Source organism: Chelmon rostratus, chromosome 12 (genome assembly GCF_017976325.1).
Source record: "Chelmon rostratus isolate fCheRos1 chromosome 12, fCheRos1.pri, whole genome shotgun sequence".
Taxonomy (NCBI): domain Eukaryota; kingdom Metazoa; phylum Chordata; class Actinopteri; order Chaetodontiformes; family Chaetodontidae; genus Chelmon; species Chelmon rostratus.
Window position 1 is genome coordinate 22,406,876 of NC_055669.1, and position 26,653 is coordinate 22,433,528.

Sequence of the window (26,653 nt, forward strand, 5' to 3'; positions counted from 1 at the left end):
CAGAGACCACATTCACAACACATCCTGAGGCTAAAAACAGTCCAGTTACAGTTCCGTTGAGGGTGAATGATCTTTTACAGATGCAGTCAATGAAGTGTAATTCATGTTGATCGACACGAGAGAATCTGAGTTGTGTCATTTTCTTTTCTTTTTTTTTCTTCCTTCCAAATCCTGCACACTTCAGTGAATCTAAGATAAAGTAACAATGTCTGTGCAGCACAGTGCAAGCTTGATAATCAAATCAGACCTGAGCTGGTACCAACAATCAACAACATATGTTTTGCAGTGGTGGAAGACGTGTTCAAATCATTTACTGATTTTGAGTACACAACTTAAAAATACTCCATTGTAAGTAAAAGTCATGCATTCAAATGTTTAAGCACAGATATATTAGCAGCTTCATATACTTGATGAAATGTGAGAATGGTCAGTTTGCATGATGGCCCCTTGCAGAGTGTTATATTATATTGTTGGATTCACATTATAGAAGCATTAACATGTAAGCTGTATTTTGTTGTTGCATCAGGTTGAAGTGGAGCCAAGTTTAGCTTCTTTATGTCACTATTGGGAAGTTAACTCATTAACAGTTTGTCATATTTTATGAGCCAGTTGTACAGTTTGAATGTAAAAGATTCATCTTCAATGTAACTGTAGCTGTCGCATAAAAAGTACAATAACTCCATATAAAGTGGCATATAATGACAATACTCAAGTTCAAGGACCTTAAAATTGTGCTTCAGTACTGTACTTGTGACTTTCCACCATGATTTATATCTTCAGGTCTCAGCTGTGCAAAATCCACTGAAAGTGTCAAACACAGACAGACTGTTCAACGCCCTCTGCAGGCCAGAGTGTCAAACTGCACAGAGCTTCATTCAACAACACCAACGTATGTTTTCAACAGTTTTCAAACCAGGACGGCACGAAGTTCACGTCACAGGTTGGTAACACTATTGTCTGAGAAATCTCAGTCCCAACATACAGCTCGACATTTGTCAGACTCACGAAAAGCTTCTGGTTCAGATCAAATCACGGAACAGGACTTAGATCTCACTTCGTGTCCTGTGATCGAGCGGTTTCAGCTTTCCTTCCTCTGTGAAACGTCTTTTCAACATGGACATATTCTGCAGCTTCACAGCTATTGCATTAAGCGGTGACTTTCATGACGGTAAAATGGTGAAACTAAACTTGAGCAGCGGAGAGTTGTCGCTTGCTAATTGACGAAGGTTTAAATTGGCAAATTTTGAATGGAGTTTGGTTGCGCTAATATGCCGTGATTATCTTTTTCAGACTGAAGTATCTCACTTGTTCTGTTTGTATTTATGGATAAAATGTCTCCTGGAGACATGTGGCCACAGTGTGCTGCAGATCAAACTGCTCACAGGTCCATAGCTAACGTGTAACCTCTATAGAGTTCCTTGATGGGTAAACAAACAGCTCGTCATCTCTTTGGAGATGAAGGGCATTTAGTTACCTGTCCAGGTCTTATGACAGATCTACTTACATTAACGTCACATCGACATGAAACTGCTCGAGTCTGTATCATCACAAAACTGTGAATCGGTTTATGTTTTTGTGCTAAACATTCATGTTTACATTCATGGGGGGGGGGGGGGGACTCTGGGACGCCGGAGTTCACCGCCTAGCCTCCTGGAGGTGTAGTGGGACTAAGTAGGCGAAACACTGTTGAAGGGAGGTTTCCACCTGATGACCCCCAGAGACGTGTTAGGAATCACTGCTCTTTGGCAGGTATAGAGGCAGATTAGAGCTCCAAGGTTCTTCACTGAGAATGAATCCTCTTTTTGAGCACAAGTATCGTGTTTAAATTAACTTCCTGTCACATTGACGGCACAGATTAAACAAAGTGCTTCAAATAGTGAAGCTCTGTATCAGATGCACTACAGTGTGAGGACTGACGCTGGTAGATTTAGTGTCTTCTGTGTCACATTGGCTGAAAAAGGTGACTGTCCTGTTTACTTTGTTCCAGTCAAAGGGTCCTCAGTTTGAGAAGAGATGTCCTCCCAGGTGAGACTGAGTCTGCTGCCGAGCGCCAGATGCTTGTATGATGAGCCCATTCAGGTGAAGGTGGCCGGGCTGAGGTCGAGACAGGCGGTCACCATGAGAGCCAGATCGACTGACGAGAAGGGGGTGGTGTTCAGCTCCTCGGCCACCTACAGGGCCGATGAGAGCGGGGAGATCGACCTGGACAGAGACCCCTCACTTGGTGGGAGCTATGTTGGGGTTGAACCCACGGGTCTGCTGTGGTCGATGAGGGCAGACACCCCACACAAAAGGTTTCAAAAAACCAATTCACTAAACCCCCACGTGGTGAAGTTCTCTGTGCACGGGGATGAAGGTGAGGGCAGGATGCTGGCAGAGGCGACCAATGAGAGGGTTCTGATGGGAGATGGAGTCAGACGGGTCCCCATCAAAGAGGGGAACATTCGGGGAGTCCTGTTTTCCCCCCCAGGTAGGTGGTTTTGTTCTTTGTCATGCTTTAAATCATTCAGTCAGTAAATTTAGAGGATGATGCTGACATTATTTTATGGTCAGCAGTCACCAACCCTCTGACACATTTCCTGTATTCAATAAAGTAACCATGAAGCCTGTAGTTCATTCTGATACAACTCTGCAGCTTTAATCAATAGAAGGAAGCTTCACATCAGGCAGACTTCAGTGAGCATGCTCAGGCTCTGGGATCTGTGCTTACACGTGTTTGGGAATAATAATGATAATAAAAATAACAATAATAAACTTTTTTATACAGCACCTCATATACAAGGTTTGCAGCTCAACGTGTTTTACAACAAAGAAATCACATGCACCAAGTGCTTCACATAAAAAACAAATAGAAGGAACATAAAACAGGAAATAGTAGAAGCAGTGGTGAATATTAAGTGTATGAATACATGAACCATTCAGTAACAAATGCTAAAAAACATATGAAATGCAGAGTTATTTATAATGAGCCTTTGGATCCAGGAAGAGGACCTTTCCCTGCTGTGTTGGATCTGTACACTTTCGGTGGAGGTCTGTCGGAGAAAAGGGCGTCTCTGCTGGCCAGTCGAGGATTTGTGGTTCTGACTGTTGCTCTGTATGGCCACGATGACATGCCGAAGAACATCAGAGAGGTCCATCTGGATTATTTTGAGGAGGCAATAGAGTTTTTGAGAAGACAAGATCAGGTGAGTTTATAATGAACACATTTGAGTCTTTTCATGATTTATTGTTTTTAATATTGGAAAGTTTAGTTTTGGGTCAGAATTGGCTTTTAAAAGGATTTCTGTTGATAAAGTTTGACTTGCTCTAGATCGATGGCACTCTTCTCTTGTGTGTTCAGCCACATAAATGACAGTTGCTAACTGTGAATGTAAAACCCAACAGTTTTTGTGCATCGTACAGCTTTTCTGGGTGAAATGTCTCAAAAATATTAACAGTCCAAAAACGACCTTTCACAGACACAAACATATGATGAAGAGCAATTCATGTTCATCTACACCAGATAAAATCTGTGTTGTGTAATTTTCTTTGTTTTTTCAGGTCGGCAATAATAGAGTTGGTGTGATATCACTGTCAAAAAGTGCAGATCTTGCTCTTTCAGTGGCTTCTTTCCTGCCAGGTGTTGGGGCCACAGTGTGGATCAATGGCTGCTGTTCCAACACAGCACTCCCCCTCTACTACAAGAGGAGCCAAATCCTGCCAGCCTTAATGTTTGACTTTACTAAGATTATTCCCACTGAGTCAGGGGCCTTCATTGCCAAAAATGTATTGTATAATCCACTGACAGAGGAGAACAAGGGCAGCCTTATCCCCATTGAACAAGCCAAGGGACGTTTCCTCTTTGTGGCCTCAGAGGACGACCTCAACTGGGACAGCAAGGCTTACATGGACGTGATGGTGGAGAGACTGAAGTGGCATGAGAAGGAGAACTTTGAGAGTGTGTGTTACCCTGGAGCAGGGCATTACCTGGAGCCACCTTATGGACCCTACTGCCCCTCCAGTTTCCATGGGATTGTGGGTACACCAGTCCTGTGGGGGGGTGAGCCCAGATCCCACGCCGCAGCTGAAGTCCACATGTGGAAGAAGATCCAAGAGTTTTTCAGAACTCACCTGAGCTGTGATGCTACACAGAATAAAGCCAAGTTATAGATACGATTACAGTCGTACAAACAACAGTGAAGAATGGCTAAAATCTCTGTCTGTATTTGTTCGGACTGCTCAGGAATTATGGAAAATTACTTCAGATTTCTTTGTTTTTACAGTGACAAATCATGTCTGTCAAGTATAAAAAAAGTGTTGGAGGTTTCCTGGAAGTGACAGCCACACAGTGCAGTTTACCTCACGTGTGCCATTCCATATTATGACAAGAAGGCTTAAAAGACAGCCATGATTTGACAGGGACTATTTAATTGCATATTTTGTTGCTGTTGCTGTCCTTGTGGCGTCTTGTCTTATGTCTGTAAATTTAAGTTAAAAATTATCCAGCTGGCTGAGGAGTGTTGGTCAATATGTGTTGTTCTTAAAAAATAAATAGATGACATGAAACTTTTTCCCTTTACTTTTCTGTTGTGGCCATTTTGACTAGAGGAATGTCAAACATTTGTTATTCTCATCCTTCCTTCAAAATCCGTCACAGTTCAGTGATTTGAAGATAAACCAGTAATTGTGGTGCAGCACAGTGCAAGTTTGACAATCAAATCATACTAGACCTGGCACCACCAACATTTCTTGCAGCGGTGAAAGAAGTAGTCATATCCTTTACTAAAGTAAAAGTACCAATTCCACAACTTAAAAATCCTCCATCCCAAGTAAAAATCATGCATTCAAAAGGACAGATATATTAGCAACTAAATATACTTGAAGAATAAAGTGTGACAATACTCAGTTTACACTATGTCATATTTTCATTATCGTCATATTTTATGAGCCAGTCAGACAGTTAGAATGTAAAAAAAATGTCTTCAAAGTAAACCTTAAAATTGTGCTTCAGTACTATACTTTTCACCTTCCACCATGATTTGAATCTTCAGGTCTCAGCTGTGTAAAATCCACTGAAAGTGTGAAACACAGACAGACTGATGAGCGCCCTCTGCAGGCCAGAGCGTCAAACTGCACAGAGCCTCATCCAATAAAACCAGCTGATGTTTTCAACAGTTTTCAGACCAGGACAGCACGAGGTTCACATCACAGGTTGGTAACACTATTATTTATTAATTTATTTTTTCATTAACTGATTTATTTTTTGCACATCTGATCAATCTCAGTACCCAGTGTACAGTTCGACATTATCAGACTCACTAAAAGGTGATTCTGGTTGTGATTAAATCACAGAACAGGTGTGACGTTGCACTTTGTGTCCTGTGGTCAAGCTTCAGTTTCAGCATCCCTGCCTCTGTAAAACGTCTTTGAGCATTGACACAATGTTACATTTTAACTGGAACAAGCTAATGCACAACTAAATTCTCTAAATGTGTCATTGTTTAGATTGTACAGTTTTTATTTATTTCTTTATAATATATGTCTTGTCACAGATCTTGAGAGTAACGCAATTTCGATTCTCTGTTTGTCCTGTACATACGACAGAATTGACAATAAAGCTGACTTTGACTTTGAAATGGTGACCTCCGTTGTGTGAAGAAGCTGAAACAAAGTTTAACATCAGAAATTTGACCTGTGACCAGTTTGCCCCCCTTAAACATTGATGACCTTTTGCCGAGAATAGCCTGCTTTTTACTACCATTATTATTATTTAGAATTTATCTTTTTGTTGTAAATATTTGGTGATTAGTTGGTGGTGTTTTTTCAATTTAGTTAATTTCTATCATTTTGTTTCATTTCTCTCTTTCCTAACACAGTGACATGGTTGTTCCTTTGCTGGGAGGATGAATGAAACAAAATGCTTCAAATAGTGAAGCTCTGTATCAGATGCACAACAGTGTGAGGACTGACGCTGGTAGATTTAGTGTCTTCTGTGTCACATTGGCTGAAAAAGGTGACTGTCCTGTTTGCTTTGTTCCAGTCAAAGGGTCCTCAGTTTGAGAAGAGATGTCCTCCCAGGTGAGACTGAGTCTGCTGCCGAGCGCCAGATGCTTGTTTGATGAGTCTGTTCAGGTGAAGGTGGCCGGGCTGAGGTCGAGACAGGTGGTCACCGTAAGAGCCAGATCGACTGACGAGAAGGGGGTGGTGTTCAGCTCCTCGGCCACCTACAGGGCCGATGGGAGCGGGGAGATCGACCTGGACAGACACCCCTCACTTGGTGGGAGCTATGTTGGAGTTGAACCCATGGGTCTGCTGTGGTCGATGAGGGCAGACACCCCACACAGGTTCTTACACAAGAATAAAGCACTGCAGCCACATGTGGTGAAGTTCTCTGTGCACGAGGATGAAGGTGAGGGCAGGAGTCTGGCAGAGGCGACCAATGAGAGGGTTCTGATGGGAGATGGAGTCAGACGAGTCCCCGTCAAAGAGGGGAACATTCAGGGAGTCCTGTTTACTCCCCCAGGTAGGTGGTTCTATCAAGTACTCAGAAAGCTCTCTTGTACAAAAAGTTGATCCTAGTGATGAAACTGAACAACCAATAACAAGTTAAAAAAAAGTGTCAAACCCAGCAACAAGGTAAAGGTTTCTGTCCCTTCCTTGCTCAGAGTTGCTCTGTGATTTTTATGTGATCTACTGTTGACACTGACTCGTATGTCGATGCTCCAGGAGACGGTCCATTTCCTGCTGTGTTGGATCTGTGCACCTTAATGTCAGAGAAAAGAGCCTGTCTGCTGGCCAACAAGGGTTTTGTGGTTCTGGCTGTGGGGGTGTACACTGACAAGCCTGACAACGTCAAAGAGATACATCTGGACCGCTTTGAAGAAGCAAAGGATTTCTTACAACGACAACCTCAGGTGAGTTGTTGAACTTTGAAACACGGCAGCACAAAGGTACAGACCTTTTGTTTTGAGACATTTGGTGGGAAGCCAGTCCTGCTTTGGTTCTTATTCATGTACATTAATAGCTTACAGTCAACTGACTCCCTGCACATTGTAAAATTCTTTGTAAATATTGTTTATTGTTTACGTTTTTACACCACGTATTGCTCAGTCTTTTTTTTTTTCTCTTTTTCATCCTTGTTGAGCTGTGTCTTCCTTTCTGTGCAAGTACCTTTCGTGTTGTTGAATGTTTAATTACTTGTATGTGCACACATTCTTGGCCAATAAAGCCGATTCTGTTGTAATTGTATCATCGAGGAACGAGAAGCCAAACCCAAATGCAGACTAAACAAAAAGTGGAGTTCAAAAATCCAAAGAACAAGCTAAGTCCAGGGTAACAAACGAATCAAAAGTCACAAACACACAAGAAATACAGGGAAACATTGGTGAAAAGGCTGGAACTTGTGACAGTGTGTACAAGGGACAAACTGGCAGAGACTGAGGGTAACATGTGGACTTTAATACACTGATAGGGAAGACTAACAAGGCACAGTTGAAAACAATCAGATGATTACACAGAAAGTAAAAAATGAAACATGAGGTAACCTGTCAACATAAAAAGGGAACTAAACTAACACTCAGAACCATGACAGATTCTGATCCTGATTATTTTGCGATCAAGTTGTGAACTCGAGGTCACACAAATATGTGACAACACAGGAAAATCATTTTTTGTAAGCTCCTTGAGCCTCCATGCTTGAGGAGACATTTCATCCAGTTTTCTGACTCTCCTTCACAGCCCAGTTCCTCAGCTCTGTGTGTTTCTACAGATTTTATCAGCTCTAATTTTTCTTCACAGGTGGGCAGTAAAGGAGTTGGTGTAATAGCACAATCAAAGGGAGCAGATGTTGCGCTCTCACTTGCTGCTTTTGTGCCAGGTGTTGAGGCCGTCGTGTGGATCAACGGCTGCAGCGCCAATGTTGCCCTCCCCCTCTACTATAAGAAACACCAAATCCTTTCACCGCTACTGTTCAACTTTGACAAGGTGATTCCCACTGAGTCAGGAGCTGCTATCTGCAAGTATGGTGTTAAAGATCCCCTGGCAGAGGAGAACAAAGGCAGCCTGGTCCCCATTGAACGAGCAGAAGGACGTTTCCTCTTTGTGGCTTCAGAGGACGACCTGAACTGGGACAGCAAAGGTTATGCAGACGAGATGATGGAGAGACTTAAGCGTCATGGGAAGGAGAACTTTGAGAGTGTGTATTACCCAAGAGCTGGACACTTACTGGAGCCACCGTACGGGCCACACTGCCCCTCATCCAGGCATGGGGTGTTCAGCTTTCCAGTGTTGTGGGGAGGTGAGCCCAAGGCTCATGCAGCAGCTGAAGTCCACCTGTGGAAGAAGATCCAGGAGTTCTTCAGAACTCACCTGAGCTGCGATGCCACACAGACTGAAGCCAAGTTATAGATACAAGTAGGTTGACAAGAAAGTAACAACCAATGGCAGTTTACCAAAGATAATTATCGATGAAGCTGAATGTTTTGCAATAGGTTGTTTGCATTTGACGTCATGTCACCCTTTTGTTGTGGTGTGAACTGCAGATGGAGGACAGTAAGTGATTTTCTGCATAGGAAGTGCAATAACACACGCTAATGCTGATGTTTTGAATCGTTTACGTTTGGGTAAATGGGTCAAACCAAGATACCAAGCAGAGTTTTATTCAGTTCCAAAAGTTATTGTTCACAAGGGTGAAAAATGCAAAAAAATGACAGAAAAACATTGGAAAAATGGCTTTTTAACTGTCTGCTGTCAGTTGGAGCGGAGTCGGAAAATGGTGGAAACATCCATCCATCCATCCATTTACTTCCGCTTATCCGGGGCCGGGTCGTAGGGGCAGCAGTCTAAGCAGGGATGCCCAGACTTCCCTCTCCCCAGAGACTTCCTCCAGACCCCGAGGCATTCCCAGGCCAGCCGAGCGACGTAATCCCTCCAGCCTGTCCTGGGCATGCCCGGAACACCCTCCCAGGAAGGCGTCTAGGAGGCATCCGATATAGATGCCCGAGCCCCCTCAGCTGTCTCCTCTCGACGTGGAGGAGCAGCAGCTCTGCTCTGAGCTCCTCCAGAGTGACAGAGCTCCTCACCCTATCTCTAAGGGAGCGCCCCGCCACCCTGCGGAGGAAACTCATGTCTGCTGCTTGTGTCCGAGATCTCGTTCTTTCGGTCATGACCCAAAAAGCAGAGATGAGATCCTGTGGTCCCCAAACTCCCTCCGGCCCTTGGCTGCGCCTAGAAATTCTGTCCATAAAAGTAATGAACAGAACCGGTAACAAAGGGCAGCCCTGTCGAGTCCAACATGCACTGGGAACAAGTCTGACTTACTGCTGCCAATGCAAACCAAGCTCCTGCTCCGGTCATACAGGGACTGGACGGCCCGTAGTAAAGGGCCCCGGACTCCATGCTCCCAAAGCACCTCCCACAGAATGCCATGAGGGACACGGTCGAATACCTTCTCTAAGTCCACAAAACACATGTGGACTGGTTGGGCAAACTGTCCTGGGGCACTGTCCCCAACTGCCATGCAATGTTGCAGAGGCATGTCAGCCAAGCCCAGCAACATCCAAAGACTTGAGGTACTCAGGGCGGCTCTCATCCACCCCCGGTGCCTTGCCACAGAGGAGCTTCCGAACTACCTCGGTGACCTCAGCCTGAGTGATGGATGAGCCAACCTCTGGGTCCCCAGCCCCTGCTTCCTCTACAGAAGGCGTGGCAATGGGATTGAGGGGATCCTCAAAGTATTCTTTCCACCACCCAATATCCCCAGTGGAAGTCAACAGCGCCCCACCTCCACTGTAAACAGTATTGGCAGGGTACTGCTTCCCCCTTCTGAGGCACTGGACGGGTTGCCAGAATATCTTTGTGGCCGACCGATAATCCTCCTCCATGGCCTCTCTGAACTTTTCCCATACCTGAATTTTTGCTTCCACAACCGCCCAGGCCGCTGCACGCTTGACCTGCCGGTACCCCTCAGCTGCCTCAGGAGTACCACAAACCAACCACGCTCGATAGGACTCCTTCTTCAGCTTGATGGCATCCCTTACTTCCAGTGTCCAACACTGAGTTCAGGGATTGCCGCCACGACAGGCACCAGAGACCTTACGGCCACAGCTCCGAACAGCTGCGTCAACAGTGGAGGTGGAGAACATGGTCCATTCGGACTCAATGTCTCTAACCTCCCTCGGGATCTGGTCAAAGCTCTCCCGGAGGTGCGAGTTGAAAACCGCTCTGACAGAGGGTTCCACCAGACGTTCCCAGCAGACCCTCACTACCCGTTTTGGCCTGCCAAGTCTGTCCAGCTTTCTCCTCCGCCAGCGGATCCAACTCACCACCAGGTGGTGATCAGTTGACAGCTCAGCCCCTCTCTTCACCCGACTGTCCAAGACATACGGCTGAAGGTCAGATGACGCGACCAGGAAGTCGATCATTGACCTCTGGCCTAGAGTGTCCTGGTGCCACGTGCACTGCTGGGCACCCTTATGCTTGAACTTGGTGTTCGTTATGGACAAACTGTGACTAGCACAGACGTCCAATAACAGAACAGCCAGTTAGCTTGTCACACCGTGGTGAGGTCTCTCTCGTCTTGGTGTTTTGTCTTGTCATTTCCTGTTTTATTTTGAAGGTCTAACTCTCCTCTCGTTTCAGAGCACATGCCCTTCCTCATGCGTCCTGTGTGTCCGCCCTGATCACCTGTTGTCTCCACCTGTTCCTGATTACCCTCCATGTGTTAAATAGTCTGCATCTCCCTTGTCTTGTGCCAGTGTGTCTTTGTCCGAAGGTCGATTCACCCGAGCCCGTTTTGTCCATTGCCATTGCCACAGCGTTAATTCTCGTACGCCTTTGTTCCTCTTCGTGAGTGTGTTTTGTTTGTAACTTTGATAACCTAGTTTTCTGCTTTCCTTTTCATATTCATAGCTTAGCCAATTTGTTTTCCTCGATTAAGAGTGATTTTCTGTTTGATTGTTTTGTTAGATTCCTGTTCCTCCACTTTTTAAGGAGTGTATTTTGTTTTGGTAGTTTTTCTAATTTGAGTCATTTTGTTGCTCAGTTTATCTTTTCATAGCCAGTGTTTTCTTCCTCCTTCAAGAGCGTTTTTGTTTTCTTATTTCATAGCCGTAGAGAATTGTTTATTAGCCTCATTCAGAGCATTTTCTGTTATCTTATTTATTCTCGTACTTATATATTTCTTGTTAGTGATTCCCTGTACTCATTCTAGTGTATGTTTCATAGCCTGTTTGTTTGGCACGAAGCGAAGCGGTTACTTGGTTGCCTGAATAAATCTCTGTGTGTGAAATCTCTGCGTCTGAGTCCTGGGGCCTGTTGCACAAAAGTAGGAATCAGACATCCAGGATAAATTATGGAGCCTGGCTCAACCAATCCAAAACAACAGAGTTCAGGCTTAACTGGTTGCACAAACGCCAAGCCAGGATAAGTAGACACGGATCATCAAGCCAGGTGAAACCAATCCTGGATAAGTTGCAGCACACAGCTCCTCAAATAGGGCCAGCAATCAATCACGGATTCACTGATTCACCATGGCATCTCGTGCATCATACTTCTCCCCGTCGGAGCAGGAGATAATTATGAAGGCATATGAAGAGGTCAAAGACCAAATTTAAAAAAAAGGAATCACCGCCACTGCCATAAAACATTGAGAGAAAGAGGCAAAGTATTGCAGATCGCCTGAATGCTTGAGTATTGCACAAACACAACACCAGCGAAGTGTCATTCATGTTGATCTACAAAAGAGAGAATCTGAGTTCTGTAATTTTGTTTGTTTTTTCAGGAAGGCAGTACCGTGTGGAGATCTCGCTCTGCCTGCCAGGTGTGGAGGCCACAGTGTTGGTGAATGCGTTAATGCTTATAAATAAAGAAATGACATGAAATGTTTCAGCCTTTACTTCTCTGTTGCGTTCTTCATGTTTTGACCAGAAAAATGTCAGAAATAATTATTTACTCTCATCCTTCCTTCCAAATCCTGCACACTTCAGCGAATCTAAGATAAACCAACAATCGTGGTGCAGCACAGTGCAAGTTTAATCATTGAATCAGTCGAGACCTGGTACCAACAATTTAAAATATATATTTTGCAGTGGTGGAAAAAGTATTCATATCCTTCCCTGAAGTAACAACAGCAATTCCACAACTTAAAAATACTCCATCGTGAGTAAAAGTCCTGTATTCAGATGTTTAAGTACACTTAAATGCTTGATTCTGATTGGTCAATCGTCAAAATGTTTATTTCTCGATAGACGAGCGGCTGCTCAGGTATTCCTAACAGTCATAGACTAAAGGGGCAATTCGTTCATTTACCAAGCTCAACAACTGATTTCCAGCTGATTTGAGTGGCAAAATATGAAGCATTTTAAGGACATTACTTTGACTTTGTTTGGAGAGGACCAAACACGTGGCTGGAGAATGACATGTCCCCAGCAAAAGAGATGAGAGTCGGCTCATTTTAAATCAATAAAATGTGTTTAAATCACAGTTTGTGTCACTTTATTAAATGCTTTAGTAGGAAGCCGTGTTCAAAGCGGGATAATGTAAAGTGGTATATAGGTTCCTACCTGCTCACTGTACATTATCAGGTAGGAACCTGCTCACTATACATAATCCCTCACATGTTGTTGGATTCATAGTATAGAAGCATTAACATGGAAGCTGTATTTTGTTGTTGCATCAGGTTGAAGGGGGGCCAAGTTTAGCTCCCTGATGTCACTATTGGGAAGTTAACTCATTTACAATCATGTCATATTTTATGAGCCAGTTGTACAGTTTGAATGAAAAAGATTCATCTTCAAAGTAACTGTAGCTGTAGCATAAAAAATACAATACTCCATATAAAGTAGCACATAATAAAAAATACTCGAGTTCAGTGAAACACAGATAGATTGATGAGCGCCCTCTGCAGACTGAAGTGTCGAACTGCACAGAGCTTCATTCAATAAAACCAGCTGATGTTTTGAACAGTTTTCAAACCAGGACGGCACGAGGTTCACATCACAGGTTGGCAACGCTATTAAGTGTTTCTGTTATTTTCATTCATGAACTAATATTTTGTTGTACATCTGATCAATCTCAGTACCCAGTGTACAGTTCGACATTTATCAGACTCACTAAAAGGTGATTCTGGTTGTGATTAAATCACAGAACAGGTGTGACGTCGCACTTTGTGTCCTGTGGTCAAGCTTCAGTTTCAGCTTTCCTGCCTTTGTCAAACGTCTTTGAGCACTGAAGCATTGACACAATGTTACATTTTAACTGGAACAAGCTAAATGGTGACCTCCACTGCGTAAAGAAGCTGAAACAAAGTTTAACATCGGAAATTTGACCTGTGACGAGTTTGCCCCCCTTTCACTATGATAACCTGTCGCCGAGAATATTTTTTATTTTTTCGGCTTTATTGACATATTTTATCTGGTGACTCCTCAATGACGAACTTACCAGAACGACCCATGAATTAATTATATTTCATTGCCTTGTGAAACTGTAGGCTATGTTATTGCTTGCTGATGAAGTTTAGTTTAAATTGCCAAATTTTGAACTAAATTTGGTGTTGCAGGTGTTTACGTTTAGGGCACACAAAAGCAGGAGGCTCAGTTTCTCTTTGCAAAGGGATTTTGTTTCCGTTTTGAGGTTCAAGCTTCTCATATTACTACACTTTAAACAGTTTAAGCTGATTACTAATGTCAGTTATTAACTAAAGCCACACAAAGTTATACTAACTCTAACTAAATATATATAACTAAACTCCTCCTAGTATGGAGCTTGAACACAGCACACTCCCATCACTGTGTCGCTGGCCAGGGACAGGAAAACATAAGGAAACGCAGGGGAACAAGGCCGGAGCTGTGACAGATGCAAACTGAATTATATTCTACTGTCAATGCATATTCAGAATTACTTGTTACTTTGCTGGGAGGATGAATGAAACAAAATGCTTCAAATAGTGAAGCACTGTATCAGATGCACTACAGTGTGAGGACTGACGCTGGTAGATTTAGTGTCTTCTGTGTCACATTGGCTGAAAAAGGTGACTGTCCTGTTTACTTTGTTCCAGTCAAAGGGTCCTCAGTTTGAGAAGAGATGTCCTCCCAAGTGAGACTGAGGCTGCTGCCGAGCGCCAGATGCTTGTTTTTTGGTGTTGCAGGCCTTTACATGGAGGGCATACAAGATCAGTAGGCTCAGTTTCAACATTGAAAAGGGATTTTGTTTCAGTTTTGAGCCTTAAGTATCTCATGTTCTCTTTTTTTGACATTTGATGACATTTGTACTCTGTTAACAGCTTGAGCTGATGATTAATGTCAATCATAAATAATAGTAATAATACATAATCTTAGTGTGGAGCTTGAACCCAATACACTCCCATCACTGTTTGTCAATGGCCTGGTTTAGCTTCGACAAGAAGCACATTCCAGCGCCACTCAGTTACAGACAACATGACATTAAAAAAATGGAGATGACGCTTGATCATGTGTATATGAAGAAGAATGACGAGGTTAAAATATTTCCCACATTTCCCCCTTTGTGTATTGATGACAGAGTCCATTAGACACGAGCAACAAGCCTGACCATATAAAGTAGCACATAATGAAAATACTCAAGTTCAACAACCTCAAATTGTGCTTAAGTACTATAGTTGTGACTTTCCACCATGATTTGTATCTTCAGGCCCTCTGCAGGCCAGAGTATTGAACTGCACAGGACCTCATTCAAAAAAACCAGCTGATGTTTTCAACAGTGTTCAAACCAGGACTGCACGAGGTTCACGTCATAGGTTGGTAACACTATTATTTCTTTATTTATTCATATATTTTAGATGTATCAGATGAATCTCAGTACCCATCTTACAGTTCAGCTTTTGTCAGACTCACAAAAAGCTTCTGGTTCAGATCAAATCACAGAACAGGACTTGGATCTCACTTCGTGTCCTGTGATGGAGCGGTTTCAGCTTTCCTTCCTCTGTGAAACCTTTTTTCAACATGGACACATTCTGCAGCTTCACAGATATTGCAATAAACTGTGACCTTCATGACAGTAAAATGTTGACCAAAACTTTCCCCAGCTGGGGATTAGCAAAGTGTCTCTAGCATCAGAGAATTGTCGCTTGTGAATTGACGAAGGTTTAAATCGGCAAATTTTGAATGGAGTTTGGTTGCGTAAATATGCTGGTATTATCTTTTTCAGACTGAAGTATCTCATTTGTTCTGTTTGTGTGTATGGTGATGGATATTTGGGATCCAACTATCATTAATGTACGCATATGCATGTAATCAAACTATTAGCAGAATATATGTGTGTAATCAAACTTATCAAAGTATAGGAATATGACCCAAATATCCATCAATGGATAAAATGTCTCCTGGAGACATGTGGCCACAGTGCGCTGCAGATCAAACTGCTCACAGGTCCATAGCTAATGTGTAACCTCTATAGAGTTCCTTGAGGGGAAACAAACAGCTTGTCATCACTTTGAGTTACCTGTACAGGTGTTTTAACAGATCTACTTACATATACGTCACATCCTGGACAATGAAACTGCTCGAGTCTGTATCAGCACAAAACTGTGAATCAGTTTATGTTTGTGTTGGTAAATATTAATGTTTCATTTGTTTTTTGTTTTTGTTTTACTTTAGTTCATTTGTCTCACTGGACCTTTAGTTTCTGTTTCCTGACACATTGACGGCACAGATGAAAAAAATGCTTAAAATAGTGAAGCTCTGTATCAGATGCACTGCAGTGTGAGGACTGACGCTGGTAGATTTAGTGTCTTCTGTGTCACATTGGATGAAAAAGGTGACTGTCCTGTTTACTTTGTTCCAGTCAAAGGGGTTTGAGAAGAGATGTCCTCCCAGGTGAGACTGAGTCTGCTGCCGAGCGCCAGATGCTTGTTTGATGAGCACGTTCAGGTGAAGGTGGCCGGGCTGAGGTCGAGACAGGCGGTCACCATGAGAGCCAGATGGACTGACGAGAAGGGGGTGGTGTTCAGCTCCTCGGCCACCTACAGGGCCGATGGGAGCGGGGAGATCGACCTGGACAGAGACCCCTCACTCGGTGGGAGCTGTGTTGGGGTTGAACCCACGGGTCTGCTGTGATCAATGAGGGCAGACAGCCCACACAAAAGGTTTCAAAAACCAATTCACTGAACCCCCACGTGGTGAAGTTCTCTGTGCACGGGGATGAAGGTGAGGGCAGGATGCTGGCAGAGGCGACCAATGAGAGGGTTCTGATGGGAGATGGAGTCAGACGGGTCCCCATCAAAGAGGGGAACATTCGGGGAGTCCTGTACTCCCCCAGGTAAATGGTTCTCCACGTTGTATCTTCATCAGAGCTTAATTACAGCCTACAGTGTGTTGTTCTGAAAGTTTAACAGTATTTATTATTAGGATACTGTGGCAATACCCGCTCACATTTCACTGCCATAGTAGACCTTTTTCACAATAGACATTTTGACTTGTCATAGCAGGAAAAGGACAGATGTAACCAATAACATTAACAACGGCTTGAATGGCTTTTAGCCTCACAGTGAAGCAGCATTCACAATACCAGAGACCACATTCACAACACATCCTGAGGCTAAAAACAGTCCAGTTACAGTTCCGTTGAGGGTGAATGATCTTTTACAGATGCAGTCAATGAAGTGTAATTCATGTTGATCGACACAAAAGTAAAAACTGAGTTTTGTTTTTTTCTTTTCTCTTTTTTTTCTTCCTTCCAAATCCTGCAAACTTCAGTGAATCTAAGATAAAGTAACAATGTCTGTGCAGCACAGTGCAAGTTTGATAATCAAATCAGACCTGAGCTGGTACCAACAATCAACAACATATGTTTTGCAGTGGTGGAAGACGTGTTCAAATCATTTACTGATTTTGAGTACACAACCAAAAAATACTCCATCGTGAGTAAAAGTCATGCATTCAAATGTTTAAGTACAGATATGGTGGTCAGTTTGCATGATGGCCCCTTGCAGAGTGTTATATTATATTGCTGGATTCACATTATAGAACATGTAAGCTGTATTTTGTTGTTGCATCAGGTTGAAGTGGAGCCAAGTTTAGCTTCTTTATGTCACTATTAGGAAGTTAACTCATTAACAGTTTGTCATATTTTATGAGCCAGTTGTACAGTTTGAATGTAAAAGATTCATCTTCAAAGTAACTGTAACTGTATCTGTAGCATAAAAGTACAATAACTCCATATAAAGTAGCACATAATGAAAATACTCAAGTTCAACAACCTCAAAATTGTGCTTCAGTGCTATACTTGTTACTTTCCACCATGATTTGTATCTTCAGGTCTCAGCTGTGTAAAATCCACTGAAAGTGTGACACAGACAGACTGATGAGCGCCCTCTGCAGGCCAGAATGTCGAACTGCACATAGCTTCATTCAACAACACCAACGAATGTTTTCAACAGTTTTCAAACCAGGACGGCACGAGGTTCACATCACAGGTTGGTAACACTATTTTCTCCGAAATCTCAGTACTCAACATACAGTTCGACATTTATCTTAAACAGGAAAAGCTTCTGGTTCAGATCAAATCACGGAACAAGACTTAGATCTCACTTCGTGTCCTGTGATCGAGCGGTTTCAGCTTTCCTTCCTCTGTGAAACTTCTTTTCAAAATGGACACATTCTGCAGCTCCACAGCTATTGCAATAAACAGTGACCTTCATTGCGGTAAAATGCTGAAACAAACTTGAGCAGCGGAGAGTTGTCGCTTGTGAATTGACGAACGTTTAAATCGGAAAATTTGCGCTGCAGATCAAACTGCTCACAGGTCCATAGCTAATGTGTAACCTCTATAGAGTTCCTTGATGGGAAAACAAACAGCTCGGTCATCACTTTGAGTGACCTGTGCAGGTGTTTTAACAGATCTACTTACCTATACGTCACATCGACAATGAAACTGCTCGAGTCTGTATCAGCACAAAACTGTGAATCAGTTTGTGTTGGTATATATTCATGTTTTTGTTTGTGTTTTACTTTAGTTCATTTGTCTCACTGGACCTTTAGTTTCTGTTTCCTGACACATTGACGGCACAGATGAAACAAAATGCTTCAAATAGTGAAGCTCTGTATCAGATGCACTACAGTGTGAGGACTGACGCTGGTAGATTTAGTGTCTTCTGTGTCACATTGGCTGAAAAAGGTGACTGTCCTGTTTACTTTGTTCCAGTCAAAGGGGTTTGAGAAGAGATGTCCTCCCAAGTGAGACTGAGGCTGCTGCCAAGCGCCAGATGCTTGTATGATGAGCCCGTTCAGGTGAAGGTGGCCGGGCTGAGGTCGAGACAGGCGGTCACCATGAGAGCCAGATCGACTGACGAGAAGGGGGTGGTGTTCAGCTCCTCGGCCACCTACAGGGCCGATGGGAGCGGGGAGATCGACCTGGACAGAGACCCCTCACTCGGTGGGAGCTATGTTGGGGTTGAACCCACGGGTCTGCTGTGGTCGATGAGGGCAGACAGACCACACAAAAGGTTTCAAAAAACCAATTCACTGAACCCCCACGTGGTGAAATTCTCTGTGCACGAGGATGAAGGTGAGGGCAGGATGCTGGCAGAGGCGACCAATGAGAGGGTTCTGATGGGAGATGGAGTCAGACGGGTCCCAGTCAAAGAGGGAAACATTCGGGGAGTCCTGTTTACTCCCCCAGGTAGGTGGTTTTGTCTTAGTCATGCTTTACATCTTTCAGTCATTAAATTTAGAGGATGATGCTGACATTATTTTATGGTCAGCAGTCACCAACCCTCTGAAGTGAACAATTAATTCATCTTTATCAATAATTTGCTGATCCACAGGCTGATAAATCTCACACCACAGAAAATCACTGTCATCCAAAAACACATCAGCCCATTCGCAGACAAATTTCCTGTATTCTTTCAATAAAGTTACCATGAAGCCTGTAGTTCATTCTGATACAACTCTGCAGCTTTAATCAATAGAAGAAAGCTTCACATCAGGCAGACTTCAGTGAGCATGCTCAGGCTCTGGGATCTGTGCTTACACGTGTTTGGGAATAATATTAATCGTAATAATAATAATAAACTTTTTTATACAGCACCTCATATACAGTGTTTGCAGCTCAATGTGTTTTACAACAAACAAATCACATGCACCAAGTGCTTCACATAAAAAACACATAGAAGGAACATAAAACAGGAAATAGTAGAAGCAGTGGTGAATATTAAGTGTATGAATACATGAACCATTCAGTAACAAATACTAAAAAACATATGAAATGCAGAGTTATTTATAATGAGCCTTTGGATCCAGGAGGAGGACCTTTCCCTGCTGTGTTGGATCTGTACACTTTCGGTGGAGGTCTGTCGGAGAAAAGGGCGTCTCTGCTGGCCAGTCGAGGATTTGTGGTTCTGACTGTAGCTCTGTATGGCCACGATGACATGCCGAAGAACATCAGAGAGGTCCATCTGGATTATTTTGAGGAGGCAATAGAGTTTTTGAGAAGACAAGATCAGGTGAGTTTATAATGAACACATTTGAGTCTTTTCATGATTTATTGTTTTTAATATTGGAAAGTTTAGTTTTGGGTCAGAATTGGCTTTTAAAAGGATTTCTGTTGATAAAGTTTGACTTGCTCTAGATCGATGGCACTCTTCTCTTGTGTGTTCAGCCACATAAATGACAGTTGCTAACTGTGAATGTAAAACCCAACAGTTTTTGTGCATCGTACAGCTTTTCTGGGTGAAATGTCTCAAAAATATTAACAGTCCAAAAATGACCTTTTACAGACACAAACATATGATGAAGAGCAATTCATGTTCATCTACACCAGATAAAATCTGTGTTGTGTAATTTTCTTTGTTTTTTCAGGTCAGCAATAATAGAGTTGGTGTGATATCACTGTCAAAAAGTGGAGATCTTGCTCTTTCAGTGGCTTCTTACCTGCCAGGTGTTGGGGCCACAGTGTGGATCAATGGCTGCTGTTCCAACACAGCACTCCCCCTCTACTACAAGAGGAGCCAAATCCTGCCTGCCTTAATGTTTGACTTTACTAAGATTATTCCCACTGAGTCAGGGGCCATTATGACCAAAAATGTATTGCAGAATCCGCTGATGGAGGAGAACAAGGGCAGCCTTATCCCCATTGAACAAGCCAAGGGACGTTTCCTCTTTGTGGCCTCAGAGGACGACCTCAACTGGGACAGCAAGGCTTACATGGACGTGATGGTGGAGAGACTGAAGCGGCATGGGAAGGAGAACTTTGAGAGTGTGTGTTACCCTGGAGCAGGGCATTACCTGGAGCCACCTTATGGACCCTACTGCCCCTCCAGTTTCCATGGGATTGCGGGTAAACCAGTCCTGTGGGGGGGTGAGCCCAGATCCCACGCCGCAGCTGAAGTCCACGTGTGGAAGAAGATCCAAGAGTTTTTCAGAACTCACCTGAGCTGCGATGCTACACAGAATAAAGCCAAGTTATAGATACGATTACAGTCGGACAAACAACAGTGAAGAATGGCTAAAATCTCTGTCTGTATTTGTTCGGACTGCTCAGGAATTATGGAAAATTACTTCAGATTTCTTTGTTTTTACAGTGACAAATCATGTCTGTCAAGTATAAAAAAAGTGTTGGAGGTTTCCTGGAAGTGACAGCCACACAGTGCAGTTTACCTCACGTGTGCCATTCCATATTATGACAAGAAGGCTTAAAAGACAGCCATGATTTGACAGGGACTATTTAATTGCATATTTTGTTGCTGTTGCTGTCCTTGTGGCGTCTTGTCTTATGTCTGTAAATTTAAGTCAAAAATTATCCAGCTGGCTGAGGAGTGTTGGTCAATATATGTTGTTCTTAAAAAATAAATAGATGACATGAAACTTTTTCCCTTTACTTTTCTGTTGTGGCCATTTTGACTAGAGGAATGTCAAACATTTGTTATTCTCATCCTTCCTTCAAAATCCGTCACAATTCAGTGATTTGAAGATAAACCAGTAATCGTGGTGCAGCACAGTGCAAGTTTGATAATCAAATCATACTAGACCTGGCACCACCAACATTTCTTGCAGCGGTGAAAGAAGTAGTCATATCCTTTACTAAAGTAAAAGTACCAATTCCACAACTTAAAAATCCTCCATCCCAAGTAAAAATCATGCATTCAAAAGGACAGATATATTAGCAACTAAATATACTTGAAGAATAAAGTGTGACAATACTCAGTTTACATTATGTCATATTTTCATTATCGTCATATTTTATGAGCCAGTCAGACAGTTAGAATGTAAAAAAAATGTCTTCAAAGTAAACCTTAATTTTGCTTCAGTACTATACTTTTCACCTTCCACCATGATTTGAATCTTCAGGTCTCAGCTGTGTAAAATCCACTGAAAGTGTGAAACACAGACAGACTGATGAGCGCCCTCTGCAGGCCAGAGCGTCAAACTGCACAGAGCCTCATCCAATAAAACCATCTGATGTTTTCAACAGTTTTCAGACCAGGACAGCACGAGGTTCACATCACAGGTTGGTAACACTATTTTTTATTAATTTATTTTTTCATTAACTGATTTATTTTTTGCACATCTGATCAATCTCAGTACCCAGTGTACAGTTCGACATTATCAGACTCACTAAAAGGTGATTCTGGTTGTGATTAAACCACAGAACAGGTGTGACGTTGCACTTTGTGTCCTGTGGTCAAGCTTCAGTTTCAGCATCCCTGCCTCTGTAAAACGTCTTTGAGCATTGACACAATGTTACATTTTAACTGGAACAAGCTAATGCACTACTAAATTCTCTAAATGTGTCATTGTTTAGATTGTACAGTTTTTATTTATTTCTTTATAATATATGTCTTGTCACAGATCTTGAGAGTAACGCAATTTCGATTCTCTGTTTGTCCTGTGCATACGACAGAATTGACAATAAAGCTGACTTTGACTTTGAAATGGTGACCTCCGTTGTGTGAAGAAGCTGAAACAAAGTTTAACATCAGAAATTTGACCTGTGACCAGTTTGCCCCCCTTAAACATTGATGACCTTTTGCCGAGAATAGCCTGCTTTTTACTACCATTATTATTATTTAGAATTTATCTTTTTGTTGTAAATATTTGGTGATTAGTTGGTGGTGTTTTTTCAATTTAGTTAATTTCTATCATTTTGTTTCATTTCTCACTTTCCTAACACAGTGACATGGTTGTTCCTTTGCTGGGAGGATGAATGAAACAAAATGCTTCAAATAGTGAAGCTCTGTATCAGATGCACAACAGTGTGAGGACTGACGCTGGTAGATTTAGTGTCTTCTGTGTCACATTGGCTGAAAAAGGTGACTGTCCTGTTTGCTTTGTTCCAGTCAAAGGGTCCTCAGTTTGAGAAGAGATGTCCTCCCAAGTGAGACTGAGTCTGCTGCCGAGCGCCAGATGCTTGTTTGATGAGCCTGTTCAGGTGAAGGTGGCCGGGCTGAGGTCGAGACAGGTGGTCACCGTAAGAGCCAGATCGACTGACGAGAAGGGGGTGGTGTTCAGCTCCTCGGCCACCTACAGGGCCGATGGGAGCGGGGAGATCGACCTGGACAGACACCCCTCACTTGGTGGGAGATATGTTGGAGTTGAACCCATGGGTCTGCTGTGGTCGATGAGGGCAGACACCCCACACAGGTTCTTACACAAGAATAAAGCACTGCAGCCACATGTGGTGAAGTTCTCTGTGCACGAGGATGAAGGTGAGGGCAGGAGTCTGGCAGAGGCGACCAATGAGAGGGTTCTGATGGGAGATGGAGTCAGACGAGTCCCCGTCAAAGAGGGGAACATTCAGGGAGTCCTGTTTACTCCCCCAGGTAGGTGGTTCTATCAAGTACTCAGAAAGCTCTCTTGTACAAAAAGTTGATCCTAGTGATGAAACTGAACAACCAATAACAAGTTAAAAAAAAGTGTCAAACCCAGCAACAAGGTAAAGGTTTCTGTCCCTTCCTTGCTCAGAGTTGCTCTGTGATTTTTATGTGATCTACTGTTGACATTGACTCGTATGTCGATGCTCCAGGAGACGGTCCATTTCCTGCTGTGTTGGATCTGTGCACCTTAATGTCAGAGAAAAGAGCCTGTCTGCTGGCCAACAAGGGTTTTGTGGTTCTGGCTGTGGGGGTGTACACTGACAAGCCTGACAACGTCAAAGAGATACATCTGGACCGCTTTGAAGAAGCAAAGGATTTCTTACAACGACAACCTCAGGTGAGTTGTTGAACTTTGAAACACGGCAGCACAAAGGTACAGACCTTTTGTTTTGAGACATTTGGTGGGAAGCCAGTCCTGCTTTGGTTCTTATTCATGTACATTAATAGCTTACAGTCAACTGAATCCCTGCACATTGTAAAATTCTTTGTAAATATTGTTTATTGTTTACGTTTTTACACCACGTATTGCTCAGTCTTTTTTTTTTCTCTTTTTCATCCTTGTTGAGCTGTGTCTTCCTTTCTGTGCAAGTACCTTTCGTGTTGTTGAATGTTTAATTACTTGTATGTGCACACATTCTTGGCCAATAAAGCCGATTCTGTTGTAATTGTATCATCGAGGAACGAGAAGCCAAACCCAAATGCAGACTAAACAAAAAGTGGAGTTCAAAAATCCAAAGAACAAGCTAAGTCCAGGGTAACAAACGAATCAAAAGTCACAAACACACAAGAAATACAGGGAAACATTGGTGAAAAGGCTGGAACTTGTGACAGTGTGTACAAGGGACAAACTGGCAGAGACTGAGGGTAACATGTGGACTTTAATACACTGATAGGGAAGACTAACAAGGCACAGTTGAAAACAATCAGATGATTACACAGAAAGTAAAAGATGAAACATGAGGTAACCTGTCAACATAAAAAGGAAACTAAACTAACACTCAGAACCATGACAGATTCTGATCCTGATTATTTTGCGATCAAGTTGTGAACTCGAGGTCACACAAATATGTGACAACACAGGAAAATCGTTTCTTGTTAGCTCCTTGAGCCTCCATGCTTGAGGAGACCTCCACATTTCATCCAGTTTGCTGACTCACCTTCCCAGTTCCTCAGCTCTGTGTGTTTCTACAGATTTTATCAGCTCTAATTTTTTTCACAGGTGGGCAGTAAAGGAGTTGGTGTAATAGCACAATCAAAGGGAGCAGATGTTGCGCTCTCACTTGCTGCTTTTGTGCCAGGTGTTGAGGCCGTCGTGTGGATCAACGGCTGCAGCGCCAATGTTGCCCTCCCCCTCTACTATAAGAAACACCAAATCCTTTCACCGCTACTGTTCAACTTTGACAAGGTGATTCCCACTGAGTCAGGAGCTGCTATCTGCAAGTATGGTGTTAAAGATCCCCTGGCAGAGGAGAACAAGGGCAGCCTGGTCCCCATTGAACGAGCAGAAGGACGTTTCCTCTTTGTGGCTTCAGAGGACGACCTGAACTGGGACAGCAAAGGTTATGCAGACGAGATGATGGAGAGACTGAAGCGTCATGGGAAGGAGAACTTTGAGAGTGTGTATTACCCAAGAGCTGGACACTTACTGGAGCCACCGTACGGGCCACACTGCCCCTCATCCAGGCATGGGGTGTTCAGCTTTCCAGTGTTGTGGGGAGGTGAGCCCAAGGCTCATGCAGCAGCTGAAGTCCACCTGTGGAAGAAGATCCAGGAGTTCTTCAGAACTCACCTGAGCTGCGATGCCACACAGACTGAAGCCAAGTTATAGATACAAGTAGGTTGACAGGAAAGTAACAACCAATGGCAGTTTACCAAAGATAATTATCGATGAAGCTGAATGTTTTGCAATAGGTTGTTTGCATTTGACGTCATGTCACCCTTTTGTTGTGGTGTGAACTGCAGATGGAGGACAGTAAGTGATTTTCTGCATAGGAAGTGCAATAACACACGCTAATGCTGATGTTTTGAATCGTTTACGTTTGGGTAAATGGGTCAAACCAAGATACCAAGCAGAGTTTTATTCAGTTCCAAAAGTTATTGTTCACAAGGGTGAAAAATGCAAAAAAATGACAGAAAAACATTGGAAAAATGGCTTTTTAACTGTCTGCTGTCAGTTGGAGCGGAGTCGGAAAATGGTGGAAACATCCATCCATCCATCCATTTACTTCCGCTTATCCGGGGCCGGGTCGTAGGGGCAGCAGTCTAAGCAGGGATGCCCAGACTTCCCTCTCCCCAGAGACTTCCTCCAGACCCCGAGGCATTCCCAGGCCAGCCGAGCGACGTAATCCCTCCAGCCTGTCCTGGGCATGCCCGGAACACCCTCCCAGGAAGGCGTCTAGGAGGCATCCGATATAGATGCCCGAGCCCCCTCAGCTGTCTCCTCTCGATGTGGAGGAGCAGCAGCTCTGCTCTGAGCTCCTCCAGAGTGACAGAGCTCCTCACCCTATCTCTAAGGGAGCGCCCCGCCACCCTGCGGAGGAAACTCATGTCTGCTGCTTGTGTCCGAGATCTCGTTCTTTCGGTCATGACCCAAAAAGCAGAGATGAGATCCTGTGGTCCCCAAACTCCCTCCAGCCCATGGCTGCGCCTAGAAATTCTGTCCATAAGAGTAATGAACAGAACCGGTAACAAAGGGCAGCCCTGTCGGAGTCCAACATGCACTGGGAACAAGTCTGACTTACTGCTGCCAATGCAAACCAAGCTCCTGCTCCGGTCATACAGGGACTGGACGGCCCGTAGTAAAGGGCCCCGGACTCCATGCTCCCAAAGCACCTCCCACAGAATGCCATGAGGGACACGGTCGAATACCTTCTCTAAGTCCACAAAACACATGTGGACTGGTTGGGCAAACTGTCCTGGGGCACTGTCCCCAACTGCCATGCAATGTTGCAGAGGCATGTCAGCCAAGCCCAGCAATATCCACAGACTTGAGGTACTCAGGGCGGCTCTCATCCACCCCCGGTGCCTTGCCACAGAGGAGCTTCCGAACTACCTCGGTGACCTCAGCCTGAGTGATGGATGAGCCAACCTCTGGGTCCCCAGCCCCTGCTTCCTCTACAGAAGGCGTGGCAATGGGATTGAGGGGATCCTCAAAGTATTCTTTCCACCACCCAATATCCCCAGTGGAAGTCAACAGCGCCCCACCTCCACTGTAAACAGTATTGGCAGGGTACTGCTTCCCCCTTCTGAGGCACTGGACGGGTTGCCAGAATATCTTTGTGGCCGACCGATAATCCTCCTCCATGGCCTCTCTGAACTTTTCCCATACCTGAATTTTTGCTTCCACAACCACCCAGGCCGCTGCACGCTTGACCTGCCGGTACCCCTCAGCTGCCTCAGGAGTACCACAAACCAACCACGCTCGATAGGACTCCTTCTTCAGCTTGATGGCATCCCTTACTTCCAGTGTCCAACACTGAGTTCAGGGATTGCCGCCACGACAGGCACCAGAGACCTTACGGCCACAGCTCTGAACAGCTGCGTCAACAGTGGAGGTGGAGAACATGGTCCATTCGGACTCAATGTCTCTAACCTCCCTCGGGATCTGGTCAAAGCTCTCCCGGAGGTGCGAAAACCGCTCTGACAGAGGGTTCCACCAGACGTTCCCAACAGACCCTCACTACCCGTTTGGGCCTGCCAAGTCTGTCCAGCTTTCTCCTCCGCCAGCGGATCCAACTCACCACCAGGTGGTGATCAGTTGACAGCTCAGCCCCTCTCTTCACCCGACTGTCCAAGACATACGGCTGAAGGTCAGATGACGCGACCACGAAG

The 26,653-nt window shown here is 43.9% G+C and overlaps 4 protein-coding genes across 6 annotated transcripts; all 4 read left to right on the top strand.

Annotated features, from left to right (window-relative positions):
- Positions 1-850: 850 nt before the first annotated feature.
- Positions 851-4,497, top strand: LOC121615514 (acyl-coenzyme A thioesterase 5-like). 3 transcript variants are annotated; one of them, XM_041949889.1, is made up of 4 exons: positions 851-940; positions 1,988-2,470; positions 2,983-3,185; positions 3,541-4,497. In XM_041949889.1, the coding sequence occupies exons 2-4, from the start codon at positions 2,014-2,016 to the stop codon at positions 4,147-4,149; spliced, it is 1,269 nt and encodes a 422-aa protein (XP_041805823.1). In that variant the 5' UTR covers positions 851-940; positions 1,988-2,013; the 3' UTR covers positions 4,150-4,497. The 3 variants fall into 3 exon arrangements, with proteins under 3 accessions (XP_041805823.1, XP_041805821.1, XP_041805824.1); XM_041949887.1 differs by lacking the exon at positions 851-940 and adding an exon at positions 986-1,168; XM_041949890.1 differs by lacking the exon at positions 851-940 and having other exon boundaries at positions 1,962-2,470.
- A 450-nt stretch (positions 4,498-4,947) lies between these two features.
- LOC121615515 (acyl-coenzyme A thioesterase 5-like) lies at positions 4,948-9,086 on the top strand. The gene is made up of 4 exons (XM_041949891.1): positions 4,948-5,190; positions 6,020-6,502; positions 6,706-6,893; positions 7,777-9,086. Exons 2-4 carry the CDS (start codon positions 6,046-6,048, stop codon positions 8,383-8,385), a joined length of 1,254 nt encoding a protein of 417 aa, XP_041805825.1. The 5' UTR covers positions 4,948-5,190; positions 6,020-6,045; the 3' UTR covers positions 8,386-9,086.
- Positions 9,087-17,352: 8,266 nt separating this feature from the next.
- On the top strand, positions 17,353-20,818 carry LOC121615513 (acyl-coenzyme A thioesterase 5-like). The gene is made up of 4 exons (XM_041949886.1): positions 17,353-17,425; positions 18,154-18,630; positions 19,251-19,453; positions 19,809-20,818. Exons 2-4 carry the CDS (start codon positions 18,174-18,176, stop codon positions 20,415-20,417), a joined length of 1,269 nt encoding a protein of 422 aa, XP_041805820.1. The 5' UTR covers positions 17,353-17,425; positions 18,154-18,173; the 3' UTR covers positions 20,418-20,818.
- Positions 20,819-21,373: 555 nt separating this feature from the next.
- Positions 21,374-25,250, top strand: LOC121615516 (acyl-coenzyme A thioesterase 5-like). Its single transcript, XM_041949892.1, has 4 exons — positions 21,374-21,456; positions 22,286-22,768; positions 22,972-23,159; positions 24,042-25,250. Exons 2-4 carry the CDS (start codon positions 22,312-22,314, stop codon positions 24,648-24,650), a joined length of 1,254 nt encoding a protein of 417 aa, XP_041805826.1. The 5' UTR covers positions 21,374-21,456; positions 22,286-22,311; the 3' UTR covers positions 24,651-25,250.
- The last annotated feature ends 1,403 nt before the right edge of the window (positions 25,251-26,653 follow it).

Bases quoted from the DNA above. Each gene is read 5' to 3' on its own strand.
- LOC121615516 (XM_041949892.1), top strand. From the start codon at position 22,312: ATGTCCTCCCAAGTGAGACTGAGTCTGCTGCCGAGCGCCAGATGCTTG. The intron at 22,769-22,971 runs GTAGGTGGTTCT...TCGATGCTCCAG, and splicing joins AGTCCTGTTTACTCCCCCAG to GAGACGGTCCATTTCCTGCT. The intron at 23,160-24,041 runs GTGAGTTGTTGA...TTTTTTTCACAG, and splicing joins TCTTACAACGACAACCTCAG to GTGGGCAGTAAAGGAGTTGG.
- LOC121615514 (XM_041949889.1), top strand. From the start codon at position 2,014: ATGTCCTCCCAGGTGAGACTGAGTCTGCTGCCGAGCGCCAGATGCTTG. The intron at 2,471-2,982 runs GTAGGTGGTTTT...CTTTGGATCCAG, and splicing joins AGTCCTGTTTTCCCCCCCAG to GAAGAGGACCTTTCCCTGCT. The intron at 3,186-3,540 runs GTGAGTTTATAA...TTGTTTTTTCAG, and splicing joins TTTTGAGAAGACAAGATCAG to GTCGGCAATAATAGAGTTGG.
- LOC121615513 (XM_041949886.1), top strand. From the start codon at position 18,174: ATGTCCTCCCAAGTGAGACTGAGGCTGCTGCCAAGCGCCAGATGCTTG. The intron at 18,631-19,250 runs GTAGGTGGTTTT...CTTTGGATCCAG, and splicing joins AGTCCTGTTTACTCCCCCAG to GAGGAGGACCTTTCCCTGCT. The intron at 19,454-19,808 runs GTGAGTTTATAA...TTGTTTTTTCAG, and splicing joins TTTTGAGAAGACAAGATCAG to GTCAGCAATAATAGAGTTGG.
- LOC121615515 (XM_041949891.1), top strand. From the start codon at position 6,046: ATGTCCTCCCAGGTGAGACTGAGTCTGCTGCCGAGCGCCAGATGCTTG. The intron at 6,503-6,705 runs GTAGGTGGTTCT...TCGATGCTCCAG, and splicing joins AGTCCTGTTTACTCCCCCAG to GAGACGGTCCATTTCCTGCT. The intron at 6,894-7,776 runs GTGAGTTGTTGA...TTTTCTTCACAG, and splicing joins TCTTACAACGACAACCTCAG to GTGGGCAGTAAAGGAGTTGG.